The following is an 18,277-nucleotide window of genomic DNA, read 5'->3' as shown; positions in this document are numbered from 1 at the left end:
CATATCTTATGTTCACTGCCTCTTATTGTTATTCCCTCTAAGGTTGGGTCCTGTCTTATTACCTGAGCTAATGGTTCGAGGTACAAGGAGAAGAGTGTGGGTGAAAAATTACAGCCTTGTCTTGCCCCTCGCTCTAATTTTATCTTTCGTGTCAAATGTCCATTTATCTTCATTCTAACGGTCGGACACGAATACAGTGTTTTGATGCACTGTATCACTTCTTTGTTGAAACCAAATCTTTCCATAACTTGGAATAGGTAATCCCATCCCACTGAATCAAATGTCTTTTCTGCATCTAGGCTGATTAATATTGCACTTGTCTTATTCTGAGTAATGTGGTCCATGACATGTAGTGTTCTCCTTATATTGTCCTGTGTCTGCCTATTTTGTATGAAACCAGTTTGATCTCCGTCAATCAATTCTGGGATTATGTTCTCCATGTGTTAAGAATTGCGATAGGTCTATATGAACTGCATTCTTTCTTATCTTTACCCTCTTTTGGGATTACTGATATGATGGCCTCGCTCCATGACGGTGGGAGAACCCCCTCCCTCAGAGTCCAGTTAAAACAAGCCTTAAGTAGAGGTGCTAATTGTTCTCTGAAGGTCTTGAACCATTCTGAAGGGAAGCCATCAGTGCCTGGAGACTTTTGTTGACTTTTTGTTGAGATATTGCTTTATTAATTTCTTCGGTGGATATTTCTAAAGTTAGTCTATCATTTTGCTCTGTCCCAATTGAGGGGAGATCAAGTGAGTTCAAAAAGTGCTCTATTGTCTGTGCATCTGCCTTCTCTGGTTGCTTGTACAGATTTGTGTAACATGATTCAAATGCATTCTGTATTTCATCTAATTTGCATGTGATCTTTTTTGTTTTGGGGTCTTTTATTTTGAAAATGGTATTCTGTGCTTGTTGTTTCCTGAGTCTCCATGCTAGTAATTTGGTTGCCTTTGAGCCTGCTTCATAATATCGTTGTTTCAGGAACCTAAGCTTTTTCTCTACTTCTTCTCTATAAATCTGGTCAATTTCCTGTTTTACCTTTTGAATCTCTCGTAATATAAGATGGTCTTTGTGTTGACCAGGCTTCCTGTGCGTGTCCTCGGCCCAGTACCACCAGTGCCAGCACCACGCACCAGGCCTTCAGTGCGCCTCGCCTGTTCAGCGATGCCAGAGCCTTTCTCCTCTCCAGTGCTGTCGGAGTCTCCCGCCTGTTTAGCGCTGCCAGAGCCTTCCTCCTCTCCTGCGCAACCGGAGCCTCCCGCCTGTTCAGCGCAGCCAGAGCCTTCCTCCTCTCCTGCGCTGCCGGAGTCTCCGGCCTGTTTAGCGCAGCCAGAGCCTTCCTCCTCTCCTGCGCTGCCGGAGTCTCCTGCCTGTTCAGCGCTGCCAGAGCCTTCCTTCTCTACAGCGCTGCTGGAGTCTCCTGCCTGTTCAGCGCAGCCAGAGCTGCCAGTCTGCATGGAGCAGCCAGAGCTGTCAGCCTGCATGGAGCAGCCAGAGCTGTCAGTCTGCATGGAGCAGCCAGAGATGCCAGTCTGCATGGAGCAGCCATAGCTGCCAGTCTGCATGGATCAGCCAGAGCTGTCAGTCTGCATGGAGCAGCCAGAGCTGCCAGTCTGCATGGAGCAGCCAGAGCTGCCAGTATGCATGGAGCAGCCAGTCTGCATGGAGCAGCCAGAGCTGCCAGTCTGCATAGAGCTTCCAGTCTGCATGGAGCAGCCAGTCTGTATGGAGCAGCCAGAGCTGCCAGTCTGCATGGAGCAGCCAGAGCTGCCAGTCTGCATGGAGCAGCCAGAGCTGCCAGTCTGCACGGAGCAGCCAGAGCTGCCAGTCTGCATGGATCAGCCAGAGCTGTCAGTCTGCATGGAGCAGCCAGAGAAGCCAGAGCCACCAGTCAGCCAGGATCCGCCAGTCAGCCATGATCTTCCAGATCTGCCAGTCAGCCATGATCTTCCAGATCCGCCAGTCTGCCAGGATCTTCCAGATCCGCCAGTCAGCCAGGATTCGCCAGTCAGCCAGGATCTGCCAGAACCACCAGCTAGCCAGGATCTGCCAGAGCCTACTACCTGCCTGAGCTTCCTCTCAGTACTGGGCTTCCTCTCAGTACTGGGCTTCCTCTCAGTACTGGGCTTCCTCTCAGTACTGGGCTTCCCCTCAGTGCTGAGCTTCCCCTCAGTGCTGAGCTTCCCCTCAGTGCTGAGATTCCCCTCAGTGCTGAGCTTCCCCTCAATGCTGAGCTTCCCCTCAGTGCTGAGCTACCCCTCAGTCCCGAGCTACCCCTCAGTCCCGAGCTTCCCCTCAGTCCCGAGCTTCCCCTCAGTCCCGAGCTTCCCCTCAGTCCCGAGCTGCCCCTCAGTTCAGTGGGGTCCTTGGTGAGGGTTATTAGGCCAAGGTCGGCGGCGAGGGTCGCCAATCAAAGGACGCGTTACAGGGGGACTAAGACTTGGTTGGAGTGGGGTCCACGTCCCGAGCCGGAGCCGCCACCGTGGACAGACGCCCACCCGGACCCTCCCCTATGGGTTTAGGTGTGCGGGCCGGGAGTCCACACCTTTGGGGGGGGGGGGGGGGGGGGTTCTGTCACGCCTTGGTCTTAGTATTTTGTGTTTTTTTTATTTATTTGGTCAGGCCAGGGTGTGACATGGGTTTAGTTTGTGGTGTGTTTTTGTATTGGGGTTTTAGTAGGTATTGGGATTGTGGCTGAGTAGGGTTGTCTAGGAAAGTCTATGGCTGCCTGAGGCGGTTCTCAATCAGAGTCAGGTGATTATTGTTGTCTCTGATTGGGAACCATATTTAGGTAGCCCGGGTTTCACTGTGTGTTTGTGGGTGATTGTTCCTGTCTCTGTGTTTGTTGTCACAAGATAGGCTGTATAGGTTTTCACGTTCCGTTTGTTGTTTTGTATTGTTCGTGTTCATTTCTCATTAAAGAACATGAGTAAGCACCACGCTGCATTTCGGTCCGCTTCTCCTTCTACAGACGAACGTCATTACATGCATCGATATAAATAAATAAAAACTGTGCACCATATCTGCCTGCTTATCATGAACCTAAAAATTTACGAAAAATCAAGAACAATAATAAAGTAAACCAAAGTGGGAAAATACTTTGGTATTTGGACTCCCATGTCAGAGGACTGTCTCTTGCCTCTGGGGTTTGAGGGGATGAGCCTGTCCGCAGGATGGGCCCCTCGCTCAGATATGAAAATGCGTGACGTAGTCACAAACAAGACCTGGTGGAACCAAAAATAATAAGGGCGGCTATTTCGTCACTTATACACATCGGTTAATTACAAGTGAAAACTATAATCGGTCATGCGTGCATATCATTAATCCTCCCCTTGATATGCCCTTCTGTCGCCCCGTTGTCAATGTGTCATTAATCCTTAGCTAATATATATGTTATTAACGTGACGCTACTTAGTGTGTTCGTAAAGAACACATGCTTTTCGCTACTCACCCTTGTTCAGCATTGGGAGAAAATATGGTATATATTTGCCCTATTGTAATGTCAACCGTAACAACTCAAAGTCTTAACAGCGGTAACTATTAATTCTGTTAAATCCGATTCAGTGTCTTACATCTTCCCATGGGAAATGCCTGAGTCTCTATCGGATGTGAACGTCCTCTCGCCGAGATGGTTTCCCTCTTTCTCCATGACCCTGCTTGTCAACAGTGATCCATGGGAGATCTTGCTCGAGTCTTTCCGCTGGTGATGTCGCCTTTCTCCTGGCGGTATACTCCACTGGGAAGCCCCTTGACTTCAGCTACCTCGTCTGCATGCTCGTATGTAACCGGGCCATTTTCCAGAAATACCCGCATTTTTGGTGGGGCGCCGCTGGGGGGTTTTGAGGCCAGGGCTCGGTGTGCTCTCTCGATTCCCAGGTCAGTGTCGTCTTCAAGTATGCCCTTGAATAGACCCTCCACGAAGTTGGGCATAGAGTCTTTTTCTGCGCCCTCTACTATGTTATAAAGTCTAATGTTGTTTTGACGTGAGAAACCTTCGAGTTCTGTCACTTTTGCCTGTAGTGCGTGTTGGCGATTCAGTGACTGTTCAAGTATTTCCTTGACTGCGGAGTTCCATGTGTCCGTTTCCCCAATGTGCTGTTCTACATCCCCCATTCTTGTAGATATGCTGTGAAGTTCTCATTTGTTTTCTTCCAGTTTCTGGTTAATGTCCTTCTTGAGCTAATTTAGTTATTTTCTTACATCTTCTCGAAGTTCCTCTCGTAAACCTGTGAGCGACCTCGCGCAATTCCTCCTTCATCAACTCACGAAATGAGGGCTCTTTTGCGGCTGCTATCTTATTTGCGCTAGCATTAGCCATCTCGGGTTCATCGACGATTATATCTTCTGCTGTCTTGTTACGGGTTGTTGTTGTAGCTCCGTGACCTTTTCCTATTTTCCCCTTTTCCATTTTGCGTAAATTATTATAATCCTCAGAGTAAATACTTGAATTTAGGGGAGGGGGGGAATACCCAACCGATGTGCAGTACGATAAACTAGGCAGCCATTTCCTAAGTTGCGTCACTACCAACTTTAAGAATTTTGAAAAGAATAATGGACAAATGTTGCACAATCCAGGTGTGTGTGGAAAGCTCTTATACTTTACTAGGGTTGAATTGCGGGAACTCGGTTACCGATATTTACTGCCCAAAACGACTCACTTTTCCCGGGATAAAGAACTGTGAGAAACCGGTAAATTATAATAAATTCTTTAAATGAACAGCATTATGTGAAATGGAAGCGTTAAATAATATGTGATGTCTAAATCTGTCTTCTCTACTGCCTCTGCATGATGAATCATCAATGCTCAGGGTGGGGACAGACAGCCCACCTCAGTATGGAGCTCAGTTCACAATGCATGTAGACCTACAATATCATCTCATCAGGGTAACTTTCTCTCTTGTGACAGGTACTGTAGGCCTACATTTTCTGCAAAATAGTCTATGGGGTAGTCACATAAAGCCAGAATGAGCGTTTAATTTACCCATCTCCATCTGGCTTTCGAGGGTCACCGTGTTTTGTAATTGTAAAGATATATATATATATTTTTTGCAGCTGCAGAGTTTTAAAACAGCCTATCACTCCAATATCATTGCTTTAAATCAGTGCACATGCGGGCACTCTCTCGCAGTCTTTTAATCCAAGCGGGCTGTCATGTGCCTTTTATGAGGAGTGGCTTCAGTCTGGCCACTCTACCATATAGGCCTGATTAGTGGAGTGTTGCAGAGATGGTTGTCCTTCTGGAAGATTCTCCCATCTACACAGAGGAAATCTGGAGCTCTGTCAGAGTGACCATCGGATTCTTGTTTACCTCCCTGACCAAGGCCCTTCTCTCCTGATTGCTCAGTTTGGCCGGGCAGCCAGCTCTAGGAAGAGTCTTGATGGTTCCAAACATCTTCCATTTAAGAATGATTGAGACCACTACGTTCTTGGGGACATTCAATGCTGCACAATCCTGTCTCTGAGCTCTATGTACAATTCTTTTGAACTCATAGCTTGGTTTTTGCTCTGACATGCACTGTCAACTGTGAAACCTTTTATAGACAGGTGTGTGCCTTTCCAAATAATATTTGTATTTATTTAACCTTTATTTAACTAGGCAAGTCAGTTAAGAACATATTCTTATTTACAATGATGGCCTACCAAAAAGCAAAAGGCCTCCTGCGGGGACTGGGGCCTGGGATTAAAAATAAATACAATATAAATATAGGACAAAAGACACATCACAACAAGAGAGACAACACAACACTACATAAAGAGAGACCTAAGACAACAACACAGCAAGGCAGCAACACATGACAACACAGCATGGTAGCAACACAACATAATAACAACATGGTAGCAACATAAAACATGGCATAAACATTAATGGACACAGATAACAGCACAAAGGGCAAGAAGGTAGAGACAACAATACATCACATGAAGCAGCCACAACTGTCAGTAAGATTTCCATGATTGAGTCTTTGAATGAAGAGATTGAGATAAAACTATCCCGTTTGAGTGTTTGTTGCAGCTCGTTCCAGTCGCTAGCTACAGCGAACTGAAAAGAGGAGCGACCCAGGGATGCGTGTGCTTTGGGGACCTTTAACAGAATGTGACTGGAAGTACGGGTGTTGTATGTGGAGGATGAGGGCTGCAGTAGATTTCTCAGATAGGGGGAAGTGAGGCCTAAGAGGGTTTTATAAATAAGCATCAACCAGTGGGTCTTGCGACAGGTATACAGAGATGACCAGTTTACAGAGGACTGAATTTACCACAGTTGGACTCCAATGAAGTTGTAGAAACATCTCAAGGATGATCAATGGAGACAAGATGCACCTGAGCTCATTTTCAAGTCTCATAGCAAAGGGTCTGAATAGTTATGTAAATAAGGTATCTGTTTTTTATTTTTAATACATTTGCAAAAATGTCTAAAAACCTGTTTTTGCTTTGTCATTATGGGGTATTGTGTCACACCCTGACCATAGTTTACTTTGTATATTGTTTAGGTTGGTCAGGGTGTGAGCTGAGTGGGCATTCTATGTTTCATGTCTAGTTTGTCTATTTTCTATGTCTGGCCTGATATGGTTCTCAATCAGAGGCAGGTGTTAGTCATTGTCTCTGATTGGGAACCATATTTAGGTAGCCTGGGTTTCACTGTGTGTTTGTGGGTGATTGTTCCTGTCTCTGTGTTTGCACCAGATAGGACTGTTTCGGTTTTCACATTTTCTTTATTTTGGTAGTTTTTCATGTATAGGTTTTCCTTTATTAAAATAACATGAATCATCACAACGCTGCATTTTGGTCCGACTCTCCTTCACCAAAAGAGAACCGTTACATATTGTGTGTAGACTGGTGAAGAACATTTTTAATTAAATCAATTTTAGAATAAGGCTGTAACGTAACAAAATGTGGAAAAAGGGAAGGGGTCTGAATACTTTCCGAATACACTGTATATATGTTCTAGCCTCTTTCAGGTAATACATTCAATGCAGTATTAGCCTTATATTTAGCTAATTAATGATGGGTTATGCATAATAAGCATCTAACTTATAGCCTCTGTCTCTTGCGCAATACGCAAGCACCCGTGCGCCACTGGCCTCTCTCCTTAAAAAACACTCCTTAGCTCTTGGAGTCCCATGCAGGAAAAGCTAGACTAGAATGGCTTGCTGGACATAATTGTTTTAGCAATTCTTATAGCAATAGACTATTCGAAGAGGGACGCAAGCTCTTTTTTGCTGAATGTTAAACAACAGAGTGAATAGAAGAGTGAACGTGCAATGGTGGTTGGCTTTAGCAGTTATTTATTCAGACCCATAACCATTCAATCTTCATTAAGAGAAGTGACAGCCTTCTGCTTCTATTCTAGTCCTATATTATTCAAGGATGACATTAGAATGATGAAGATAAGGAGAACTAAACTTGTTTCATTTAACTGTTGAAAGCGAGGAAGGATTAAAGCAACAATAGAGAGAGAGAAAGAAGAGGTAGGCTAATAACATTAAGATAAATATTATGAAAGGTATATATGAATCAGCCAAGTAACTACACAAATAGGCCCCATTTAAAAAAAAATAATAATAATCTAATTCCCTAGCCTATACTACTTTGTTGGCCGCATGTGCTGCACCAGAATCGTATGTTCTCTTCTGCTTTATCATGGTTTGAACGATGTGCATAATTCCACTCCATATAATACAGTATTATACAATACAGCAATACAGTAAACACTGAAAAAGATTAGCCTACTGGAGCTAGTTTCATTTATTTAACCAAGAGAACATATAGCTAGCTACATCTATGGCCGTTTATGTTTTTCTGTCGTGCATAATGTGCAGTATATATGTACTGCACATTATGTATTGGCTCATATGTATTGGCCCATAAAATGTATTTAATACTGTATATGGCTCATTAGGCTCAGGTAGCATCAGGTTATACCAGACATATTTATATGCTTTATAATCATTTTGAATGACACTTAAATACCAGCAAAATATTCAACCCTGTCACACCCTGATCTGTTTCACTTGTCCTTGTGCTTGTCTCCACCCCCCTCCAAGTGTCACTCATCTTTCCCATTATCCCCTGGGTACTTATACCTGTGTTCTCTGTCTGTTGCCAGTTCGTCTTGTTTGTTTAAGTCAACCAGCGTTTTGCCTCAGCTTCTGTTTTTTCCCAGTCTCTTTTTCTCGTCCTCCTGGTTTTGACCCTTGCCTGTCCTGACGCTGAGCCCGCCTGCCTGAACACTCTGCCTGCCCCTGAGTCTGCCTGCTGTCCTGTGCTTTTGCCCCTACTCTGGATTACCGACCTGAAAGGTGATCGTACGAACTGGCCATGACTGACCAGCAGACTTGGACCAGCTCTGCAACGCCATCTCCTCCCAAGGGGCCCTCATTGGTAGACATGAAGAGTTGCTTTGATGGAAGAGGTCCAGGACGTGGCCGAACGTCACAACCTAGCATTGAACGCTTTGCGGGAGCAATTCCATGGGATGCCTACTAGGCAGCCTACCACGACAGTAACCTCCCAGCCCCACAGTAACCCGGCTGGTAAGCGGCGCAGTCACCCCGTGTCCCGGGAACCCCGCTTACCTCACCTGGAGCACTACGATGGAGATTCCAGAACCTGCCGGACCTTTCTCTCCCAGTGCTCCCTTGTTTTTGAGCAGCAGCCTTCTTCGTTCCCCCCGGACAACTCGAAGATAGCGTACATTACTACGCTGATGTTCGGGAGGTCACTCGCCTGGGCCACGGCGGTGTGTGAGCAACAATCCACCGTCTGCCTCAGTCTGGAGATATTCATGGTGGAGGTGAGAAAAGTTTGAGGCTCCGGTGTCCGGGAGAGAGGCTGCCTGGAAGTTCTCCAGCTTTGGCAGGACTCCGTCAGTGTGGCAGACTATGCGGTGGATTTCAGCACGCTAGCAGCGGAGGATGCCTGGAACCCGGAAGCGCTGTTCGACATGTTCCTGCACGGATTATCAGAGGAAGTAAAGGACGAGCTTGCAGCCCGGGAACTACCGACAGATCTCGACTCACTCATCGCTTTAACCATCCTGATCGATGGTCAGCTACGGGAAAGTAGGAGTGAGAAGAGGTCTGATTAAGGTCGCAATCGCTCACTCAAGGATCCCACCTTGCATCTGATGAACTCCGGAAGTCCCCGGCGTCTTCGTCCCAGAGAGGATCCGAGCTTACCCAAGTTCCTCCAAGAGCCTCCGAAGACAGCCAATTTGCCTCTTCCCGAGCCGATGCAGCTTGGCAGGGCTAGGCTGTCTCCAGCCGAACATGTACGCAGACTTAACACCCAGTGTTGTCTGTATTGCGGGACTGCCGGTCATTATGTGGCTACCTGTCCCTTCAAGAGACCTAGCTCATTGGTAGGAATGAGTATTATGGTGGGTCTTAAGGATAATGTTGCTTCTCCCCTTACTCGCCCCCCTTCTCCATGCCACCCTTCTGTGGGGAAACCAGTCCAAGTCTCTCCAGATACTCATCGACGCAGGGGACAATTTCAGTCTTATGGATGTTACCCTGGCGTCCGTGCTGGACATCCCCACTCAACCCCTCTCCATTCTCATGGATGTTAGAGTGCTGGAAGGGCACTCTATAGGCTGGGTCACCCACCATACCACCCCCATCAACCTACAAGTGTCGGGGAACCACAGCGAGACGATCCAATTCCTGCTAATTGAGTGTCCACAGGTTCTTGTGGTATTGGGATTCTCTTGGCTCCAGCGACACAATCCCTCGATTGACTGGTCTACTGGTGCCATCATGGGCTGGAGCCCGTTCTGCCACGATCATTGCCTGAAATCATTTCTGCCTGCCCCGGGACGTCTTCCTGGGTGGGTGCTTGGAAATAGCCCCGAACCTCTGTGCCATTCCCGCGGAGTACCAGGACCTCCGGGAGGGGTTCAGTAAGGCACGGGCCACTTCACTTCCACAACACCAACCTGGTACCCAAGGATGTTAAGCCGGATGTGCTGGCATGCCGCTATAGCCCCGCGGCTACACCCTCGGAAGCTGAGACCTTTCCCCCCTTCTCCAAAATCATTAGCCCCTTTGCTGTTCGTCCTCTGTTGTCCCATAGCCTCTGTATACTTCCTACTTTTCATGTGTCTAGATGTAAATCCATGTGTCACAGTCCTTTGTCTCCTGTTTGTTACTTCAATACAGTCTACATTTGGGTCTTACCTGAAATGTGATACAACCCTAAGACTTGCCTAGAAAGACTCATAGCTGTAATCGCTGCCAAAGCTGCTTCTACAAAATACACATGTAAATTAGCTATACATTTGCTAACATTTCTAAAAACATGTTTTCACTTTGTCATTATGGGGTATTGTGTGTAGATTGATGAGGAAAAAGATGTATGTAATCCATTTTGAATTCAGGCTGTAACACAACAAAATGTGGAGTAAGTCAAAGGGTATGAATACTCTCTGAAGGCACTGTAGTGGCAGCCTTCACAACTAATTATTTCGCTCTATCCCTACACCACCCCTACCTCCAACCCCCCCACAAACGATCACACATGCACACACGTAGATAGTTGTCAATCCACTTACCTCCGCATTGCTGGTCCTTATCAAAGCCAGACGCAGGGAGAATCACTGCAACACAACACACACACACAGACAGACAGACAGACATGCAGAGACAGACACACAGTCAGCTACCAGCACATGCAGATTCTTACCACCCACAGACCAGCTGGAATCACCCCAAGACACCAGAGTAGACTTTCATTTTAACTGGAAGATGAAATATTGTATACGGTACATACAGCACAAACAAACATCATGAAACACAAATCAATGAATCATTTCTCCAGTGGAATGTTGTAAATGTCTTGAATGTTGAATGTTGTGTAGCCTGAGCCAATCATTTAATCAAAGTAAAGCCAATCATTTAAAGTTAAACCACGTCTGCCTTCCACTAATTCATCAGGAAGGTAGTGGGAGAGAGGGAGGGAAGGGTGTGTTTTTAATTGAGACGCAACAATCCAATGATTAAATTTGGGGCAATTTTCCCCCAGGCAGTGTCACACGCAATCCCAGTGACCTTACGATTTCTATCGCCTCATCCAAAATTGCAATAAATTAGATGTGATTTGGTCTGCATCCCAAATGGTACCCCTATTCCCTATATAGTGTACTACTTTTGATCAGGGCACAGGGCTCTGGTCAAAAGTAGTGCACTATATAGGGAATAGGGGGCCATTTGGGATGCATCCTTGGTGTTGTGACACATTAATATTAATTTTGAGAAGCCTTGATTTAATTCACTTGGTATTCTGGGCTAGTGGGTCTATCTTGTCTCGTCTCTGGCAGCCAGGCCCTGAAAGATCACTACGACTACAGCAACAATAAAGGAAGAAGACTTAACAGACAGAGACATCAGAGGAGCAGTCAGAGAAGCCTGATTTACTGAGATTAACACTAATTAAGATAGCAGATGGGCAAGGCCTCTGTCTGGTGGGGATTGGAGGAGTTTGATAGTATATGGGGCAGTTTCCCGGACACGAATGGATTTAAAAGCACTTTCAATTTAACATGATTTTTAGACCAGGAAATGGCTTATTCTGGAAAACTGGCGTGTGATGATACGGCCCATTTCAGTGTGTGTCTATGTTACATAATGATGATGACGACGACGATGATGATGATGATGATGATGATAACAATGATGATAATGATGATGAAGGTGTGTCTGACTCACCTGGGATCTCATTGCAGTCCCTGTGCTCGGTGCTGTTTCCCACACAGGGGGATGAGCCTTGAGCTCCACAGACCCTGCTGCGTACCTGCAGCCCTGCATTGTTACACACTGACCACAGAGACCAGGCCATCCAGCCGCCTGCACACACACACACACTGTGACTGTCAGTACACAGGCAAATGATCATGGACTCACCCTGAGTTGAAGTAACTGCTGCAGTCTTAGAATGGCTGGAACCCAACATGCCCACCTAAGAGCATGAGTCAAACAAACAAACTAGCCCCACCACAGCACAGCCACAAACAACCTTAGCCATATACAAACAGACCCAAACGTTTGTGAGGTAAACTGTATTGAGTAAGCAAACCCATAGTTTGTTTAGTGCATAGCCGAGATTTTTGTGTCCAGAGCCAAGTGCAAGTCATGTTTCCCGGCCGGCAGGCACTTGTATACAGTAAACAGAAAGGATCCAATCCCAGTTTCCCAACACATAATGACAAAACCCATTAATCCAAAGAAACTGTACATATATAAGGCTCTATGACTGCAGCCATTCTGTTTACCTCTCGTATCAGTCAGAGACACAGTCACTGGCTGTTGAAGCTGCTCCATCTGCTCTTTGATCTCCCACAACTTGTGTTGGTAGAACAACAGAATATAACCCCCACGGTACGGTGTCCATATTAGGACAGGCTCAGAGTCTAAAAGGAGTTGGTGGCCTTGTGACTCTGAGCCTTTCCTAATATGGACACCGTACTGTTGCATAATATTACAATTATGTTTAATAACGCAGCAAACCAGCCCTCTTACTATAATTGCTTCATTCATTTCATTCATTTATTTACGTCACTCAACCAAACCAATGCGTCTGAGCTGTAGAATTGGATCATGGCAGAAATAAAACCCTGAGGCACCTCTATTAGCATTCACTGTAATAACAGTCACACACACACAAACACAAAAGCACAAACACACCTGTCCTCTATTAGTTAGCACAATCTCTTTAGTCAAGCCACCTCTGAAAGGGACATCAGATAGTCCGGGGACTGACAGACACAAGGCCTTTTGGCTAATTGGAGGTGCACTGTATCTGTCGGGAAGTGAGCAGGGATCTGTGCATAGATGACCAATGTCCTGCTTGTCAGTAAATGTACCGTAGCCGGAGACAAATGAAATGGCCACGTCATTAGCATGGTAAACTGTGGACACAACCACAGGCAGCCGGGTAGGCACACACACACATTTCGAACGCATTTCACACACACGCGGCCACACGCCGCAGCAGCAACAGAAGCAATATTTGAACTGGCTAGCAAATTCCAGGAAATAAAGAATAGATTAGGAATCAGATAAAACAAAAGAGAAACTCTTTAGAAATGGTGTCTCATTAGGGCTGTGGGCTTATTCAGAGACACGTCTGAGAGTAACTTTCTACCCAGGCCAGGATTAGCTGGCTCAGAATCACACATACGAATGACAGTGTCCTATTGGCAGAAGAGACTACACAGAGGGATGCACAGAGCAGAGGGCCTGGTTACACATACAGTATAAATACAGTGGGGCAAAAAAGTATTTAGTCAGCCACCAATTGTGCAAGTTCTTACACTTAAAAAGATGAGAGAGGCCTGTAATTGTCATCATAGGTACACTTCAACTATGACAGGATTTTTTATGAAATTATTTGTAAATTATGGTGGAAAATAAGTATTTGGTCTACCTACAAACAAGCAAGATTTCTAGCTCTCACAGACCTGTAACTTCTTCTTTAAGAGGTTCCTCTGTCCTCCACTCGTTACCTGTATTAATGGCACCTGTTTGAACTTGTTATCAGTACAAAAGACACCTGTCCACAACCTCAAACAGTCACACTCCAAACTCCACTATGGCCAAGACCAAAGAGCTGTCAAAGGACACCAGAAACAAAATTGTAGACCTGCACCAGGCTGGGAAGACTGAATCTGCAATAGGTAAGCAGCTTGGTTTGAAGAAATCAACTGTGGGAGCAATTATTAGGAAATGGAAGACATACAAGACCACTGATAATCTCGATCTGGGGCTCCACGCAAGATCTCACCCCGTGAGGTCAAAATGAACACAAGAACGGTGAGCAAAAATCCCAGAACCACATGGGGGGACCTAGTGAATCCCCTGCAGAGAGCTGGGACCAAAGTAACAAAGCCTACCATCAGTAACACACAACGCCGCCAGGGACTCAAACCCTGCAGTGCCAGACGTGTCCCCCTGCTTGACCCAGTACATGTCCAGGCCTGTCTGAAGTTTGCTAGAGAGCATTTGGATGATCCAGAAGGAGATTATAATAATAATGTCATATGGTCAGATGAAACCAAAATATAACTTTTTGGTCAATTCTCAACTCGTCGTGTTTGGAGGACAAAAAATGCTGAGTTGCATCCAAAGAACACCATACCTACTGTGAAGCATGGGGGTGGTAACATCATGCTTTGGGGCTGTTTTTCTGCAAAGAGACCAGGACGACTGATCCGTGTAAAGGAAAGAATGAATGGGGCCATGTATTGTGAGATTTTGAGTGAAAACCTCCTTCCATCAGCAAGATCATTGAAGATGAAACGTGGCTGGGTCTTTCAGCATGACAATGATCCCAAACACACCGCCCGGGAAATGAAGGAGTGGCTTCGTATGAAGCATTTCAAGGTCCTGGAGTGGCTTAGCCAGTCTCCAGATCTCAACCCCATAGAAAATCTTTGGAGGAAGTTGAAAGTCCGTGTTGCCCAGCAACAGCCCCAAAACATCACTGCTCTAGAGGAGATCTGCATGGAGGAATGGGCCAAAATACCAGCAACAGTGTGTGAAAACCTTGTGAAGACTTACAGAAAACGTTTGACCACTGTCATTTCCAACAAAGGGTATATAACAAAGTATTGAGATACACTTTTCTTATTGACCAAATATTTATTTTCCACCATAATTTGCTAATAAATTCATTAAAAATCCAACAATGTGATTTCCTGGATTTTTTTCTCTCATTTCTCATCATAGTTGAAGTGTACCTATGATGAAAATTACAGGCCTCTCTCATCTTTTTAAGTGGGAGAACTTGCACAATTGGTGGCTGACTAAATACTTTTTTGCCCCACTGTATCAGATCCCATCATCACACAATATTGGGCCAAAAGGCACACCACCGGTCTGCACCACCACAAGGCTGGCACTGAGGCTGCAAAAGGAAAGCAGCAGACAGGCCGGGGACTCCATCACAGCCCTCTCTGGAGTGACATAACAAGGTGTTGATTGGCACAGTATTGATCAGTAAGTAATTATCATGATAGACTAGTTGTAATGTATTGATTAGAGGTAATGATCGTCCTGATGTAAAGGACAGGGAAGCCTGTGACTCTGATGGATGTGTTGGGGTGGTGTTGGGTGTGATGTGTGTGTGTGTGTGTGTGTGCCTTACCATCACAGGTGTGTGTGTTGCACAGCGCTTCCTCAGTGTGTAGACCAATACAGATATCTCCTCCGTTGCCAGGGCTGGGGTTGTTACAGGAGCGGGTACGCTGGTAGTGCCCTCCACCACAGGGCACTGAACACTGAGACCAGGACGACCAACACGACCAGGCTCCACTCACTGGAAAGGAACACACACAAAAAGACAAACACACACGCAAAGACATAAACATATAAGCAAGGTCAGGTATCTATCTCTCTCATCACTAACTAGGCAAAAATAAACATAATAAATGTTATCCTCTTGTAGCTGCAATAAACACAACCAAAGTCTACCCAGAGGACCAGATAGATTATCTACTTAAAAACCGACACTGCTGTCCATTGTCCCTACACGGCACTTTTCATGCCTAAGAATAACTCTGCTATGCTTAACCCCTCTATAAAGACTTGCTATATTAAGTGTGTTGTCATTTCACTCACATTTGTTTTTAATTAACTAGGCAAGTCAGTTAAGAACAAATTCTTATTTACAATAACGGCTACCGGGGAACAGTGGGTTAACTGCCTTGTTCAGGGGCAGAACGACAGATTTTTACGTTGTCAGCTCGGGGATTCAATCCAGCAACCTTTTGGTTACTGTCCCAACACTCTAACCACTAGGCTACCTGCCACCCCATTGTACTTTCAGCAAGTCCATCTGAATGAGAGTGTTTGAGCTGAGAGTGTGAACGATGAGGGAAGCGAGACAGTAAAGAATGCGTTTGACAGAGAGAGATGGAGGTGAGTGGTGAGAGGAGCCGGGGCTGTAATGCCGTCCTCGCCCCGCTCTAGAAAACTCCATTTACTTCAGTGGATTAGACAGTAGGGAGAGTGAACTGGGACCTGACTGCTTTGGTTGCCTCACACTCCTCTGGCTGTCTGTCTGGCCCCTCTGAGTGCTGCATGGTGATGGGACGGGGAAAGACATTTTGGGGAAAGAGGAATATAAAGAGAGAGCCTCTCAAGAAAACGAGCAAACAGAAGGCTTGTAAAATAAAGATGTCTTCTCCTTATAGCCCTTTCTCTGTAACACTCTTTACCATCTCTCAATCTTGTGAAAATCTATTTTCTTCTCCCTTGCCACTCCATCTGTCAATTTCATGGTCTCTCGGTCTCACGGTCTCTCGGTCTCACGGTCTCACTGTCTCTTTCTGTCAGTCTTGCTCTGCCTCTGTAAATCAGGTACCTCTCCCTCCCTCTCTGTCTTCCTCTGTCTATCAGTCAAGGACCGCTCTCTCTCCCTCCCTCACTCTCTCTCTCTCTTTTTCTGTCTCTCAATCAAGGACTTCTCTCCCTCTCTAGCACGCGCCCTCCCTCCCTCAGTCACATAATGTCCAACTATCAGACAGACAGACAGAGAGAGAGATAAATTACAGACTGAGTCATTTAGGTCAGGTTAATTAAGAGTTGAGTATATAGACATAAGAGAATAGGTTGGCACACACAGCCAATGACCATTACTAAATGATACACTCAAGGGATGATCATCAGTGATGCACCAACCATACAACATGAATATAGCCAGTCCACATCCCATCTACATGAGTGTTAAGAGCAGAGCTTGGTGGAGTTACTACTGGTTAAAGCAGGCCAACGGCATGATTAGGGGATGATGAGAAGCTTTAGTTTCAACGCTACAAAGACTCAGCTACTGTAACCAAGGAGTCCTTGGTTCTGTTTCATTAGCTAATGGAAGTAATGGTCCCCTCGGCATAACTTTACAGGACTAGCATCAGCAAACAGCTCTCTCCCTGGTGGTGTGTTTTAATGTGTGTATTATGCTAACCACAACTGGAGGTCATTGATGTATAGTTACGGAAGTAGTGTGTGTGTGTGTGTATGTGTGTGCAAGTGCATGTGTGCACGTGTGTTTGTGTGTGTGTGTATGTTTTCTTCCTCTTTACCTTGGCAGGCCTGAGAGTTGCAGTCCTGGTACTCCACGGGTGAGCCCCTGCAGGCTGGCGGGGCAGCCTTGCCCTCTGGGGTGGTACAGGTGCGCTTGCGGGTGCGGTACCCTTTGGCACAGTCCTGGGAGCAGGCGGACCACGTCTCCCATGACGACCAGTCGGCGCCTGCCACTCGTACCACAGGGGTCCTCAGGAGGTCCTCCACTAGAGCTAGCAGAAGAGGAAAGGGTTAATACACAGGTTACTGGTCTGTTCAATACACTGAATCATTTCTACATTACACAGGTCATAGAGATAGAGTAGTATGCTACCGTTGTATATTATATAGGTGTATGGAATAGCTCACACATACAAGCGAAAGATCACTGATACCACGGGATCAATAGGACCAGGATTTCTTTATACTGAAACACACTCTCCATTCTGAAGTCATTCAGATTATTCAACCCTGCCTTCATGGAGAGTCATACAACTGAAAAATCATCTCCTCTCTGTTCTGAGGAAGGAGTCTTACTTTATTCATATCTTACTCAAGTCAGCTCTGGTCTTATTCTGGGTAAGTCTGGCTCGACTGTGACACGTTGGGAAGGGTTTAAGATTTTTACAGTGACCTCACTAACTGAATATACTGTATATACAACAGACAGAGCCACCTGGCCAGACATAGAGAGAGAGACAGAGAGAGAGGGGCCAGCCTTCAGTCCTGTCCAGTCTGGACTGTATTTCCTGTTCAGAAGCAGTTCATCAGCTGCACTCTGAGCCTGTCCTCCTGTCCTCCTATCTGCCCACCCTGCCTACACAGCCCACTCTGGCCAGCCTGGCCACTGTCAGCCAGCTACATTTAATCAATACAGTGGGCGGAGAGCTTAAAGCTGCCATCAAGAGAGGAGAGTCGGACTGTGACCAGCAGCATAGCGTGCCTGCTGGGAGACCCACACACTAACAGACACCAACAGACATCAACAGACACCAACAGACATTAACATACCAACAGACACTAACATACCAACAGACACTAACATACCAACAGACATTAACATACCAACAGACACTAAGACACCAACAGACATGAACACACTAACAGACACCAACACACCAACAGACACCAACACACCAACAGACATCAACACACCAACAGACACTAACATACCAACAGACACTAACATACCAACAGACACTAACATACCAACAGACACTAACATA

The 18,277-nt window shown here is 45.9% G+C and overlaps 1 protein-coding gene across 3 annotated transcripts in view; it reads right to left on the bottom strand.

The window, feature by feature from the left end:
- Nucleotides 1-18,277, bottom strand: part of LOC109904482 (semaphorin-5B-like) — a 196,259-nt gene that overhangs the window by 10,130 nt on the left and 167,852 nt on the right. For 2 of the 3 annotated variants that reach the window (XM_031797159.1, XM_031797164.1), the window contains exons 18-21: nucleotides 17,072-17,284; nucleotides 15,136-15,306; nucleotides 11,700-11,837; nucleotides 10,547-10,591 (exon numbers count right to left, since the gene is read on the bottom strand). In XM_031797159.1, coding sequence (XP_031653019.1) covers nucleotides 10,547-10,591; nucleotides 11,700-11,837; nucleotides 15,136-15,306; nucleotides 17,072-17,284 — 567 coding nt within the window. The remainder of the gene's footprint in view (nucleotides 1-10,546; nucleotides 10,592-11,699; nucleotides 11,838-15,135; nucleotides 15,307-17,071; nucleotides 17,285-18,277) is intronic. The other variant, XM_031797168.1, reaches the window with a different exon arrangement.

Source organism: Oncorhynchus kisutch, linkage group LG2, assembly GCF_002021735.2.
Source record: "Oncorhynchus kisutch isolate 150728-3 linkage group LG2, Okis_V2, whole genome shotgun sequence".
Classification (NCBI taxonomy): Eukaryota; Metazoa; Chordata; class Actinopteri; order Salmoniformes; family Salmonidae; genus Oncorhynchus; species Oncorhynchus kisutch.
This window is presented reverse-complemented; position numbering and strand designations above follow the sequence as displayed.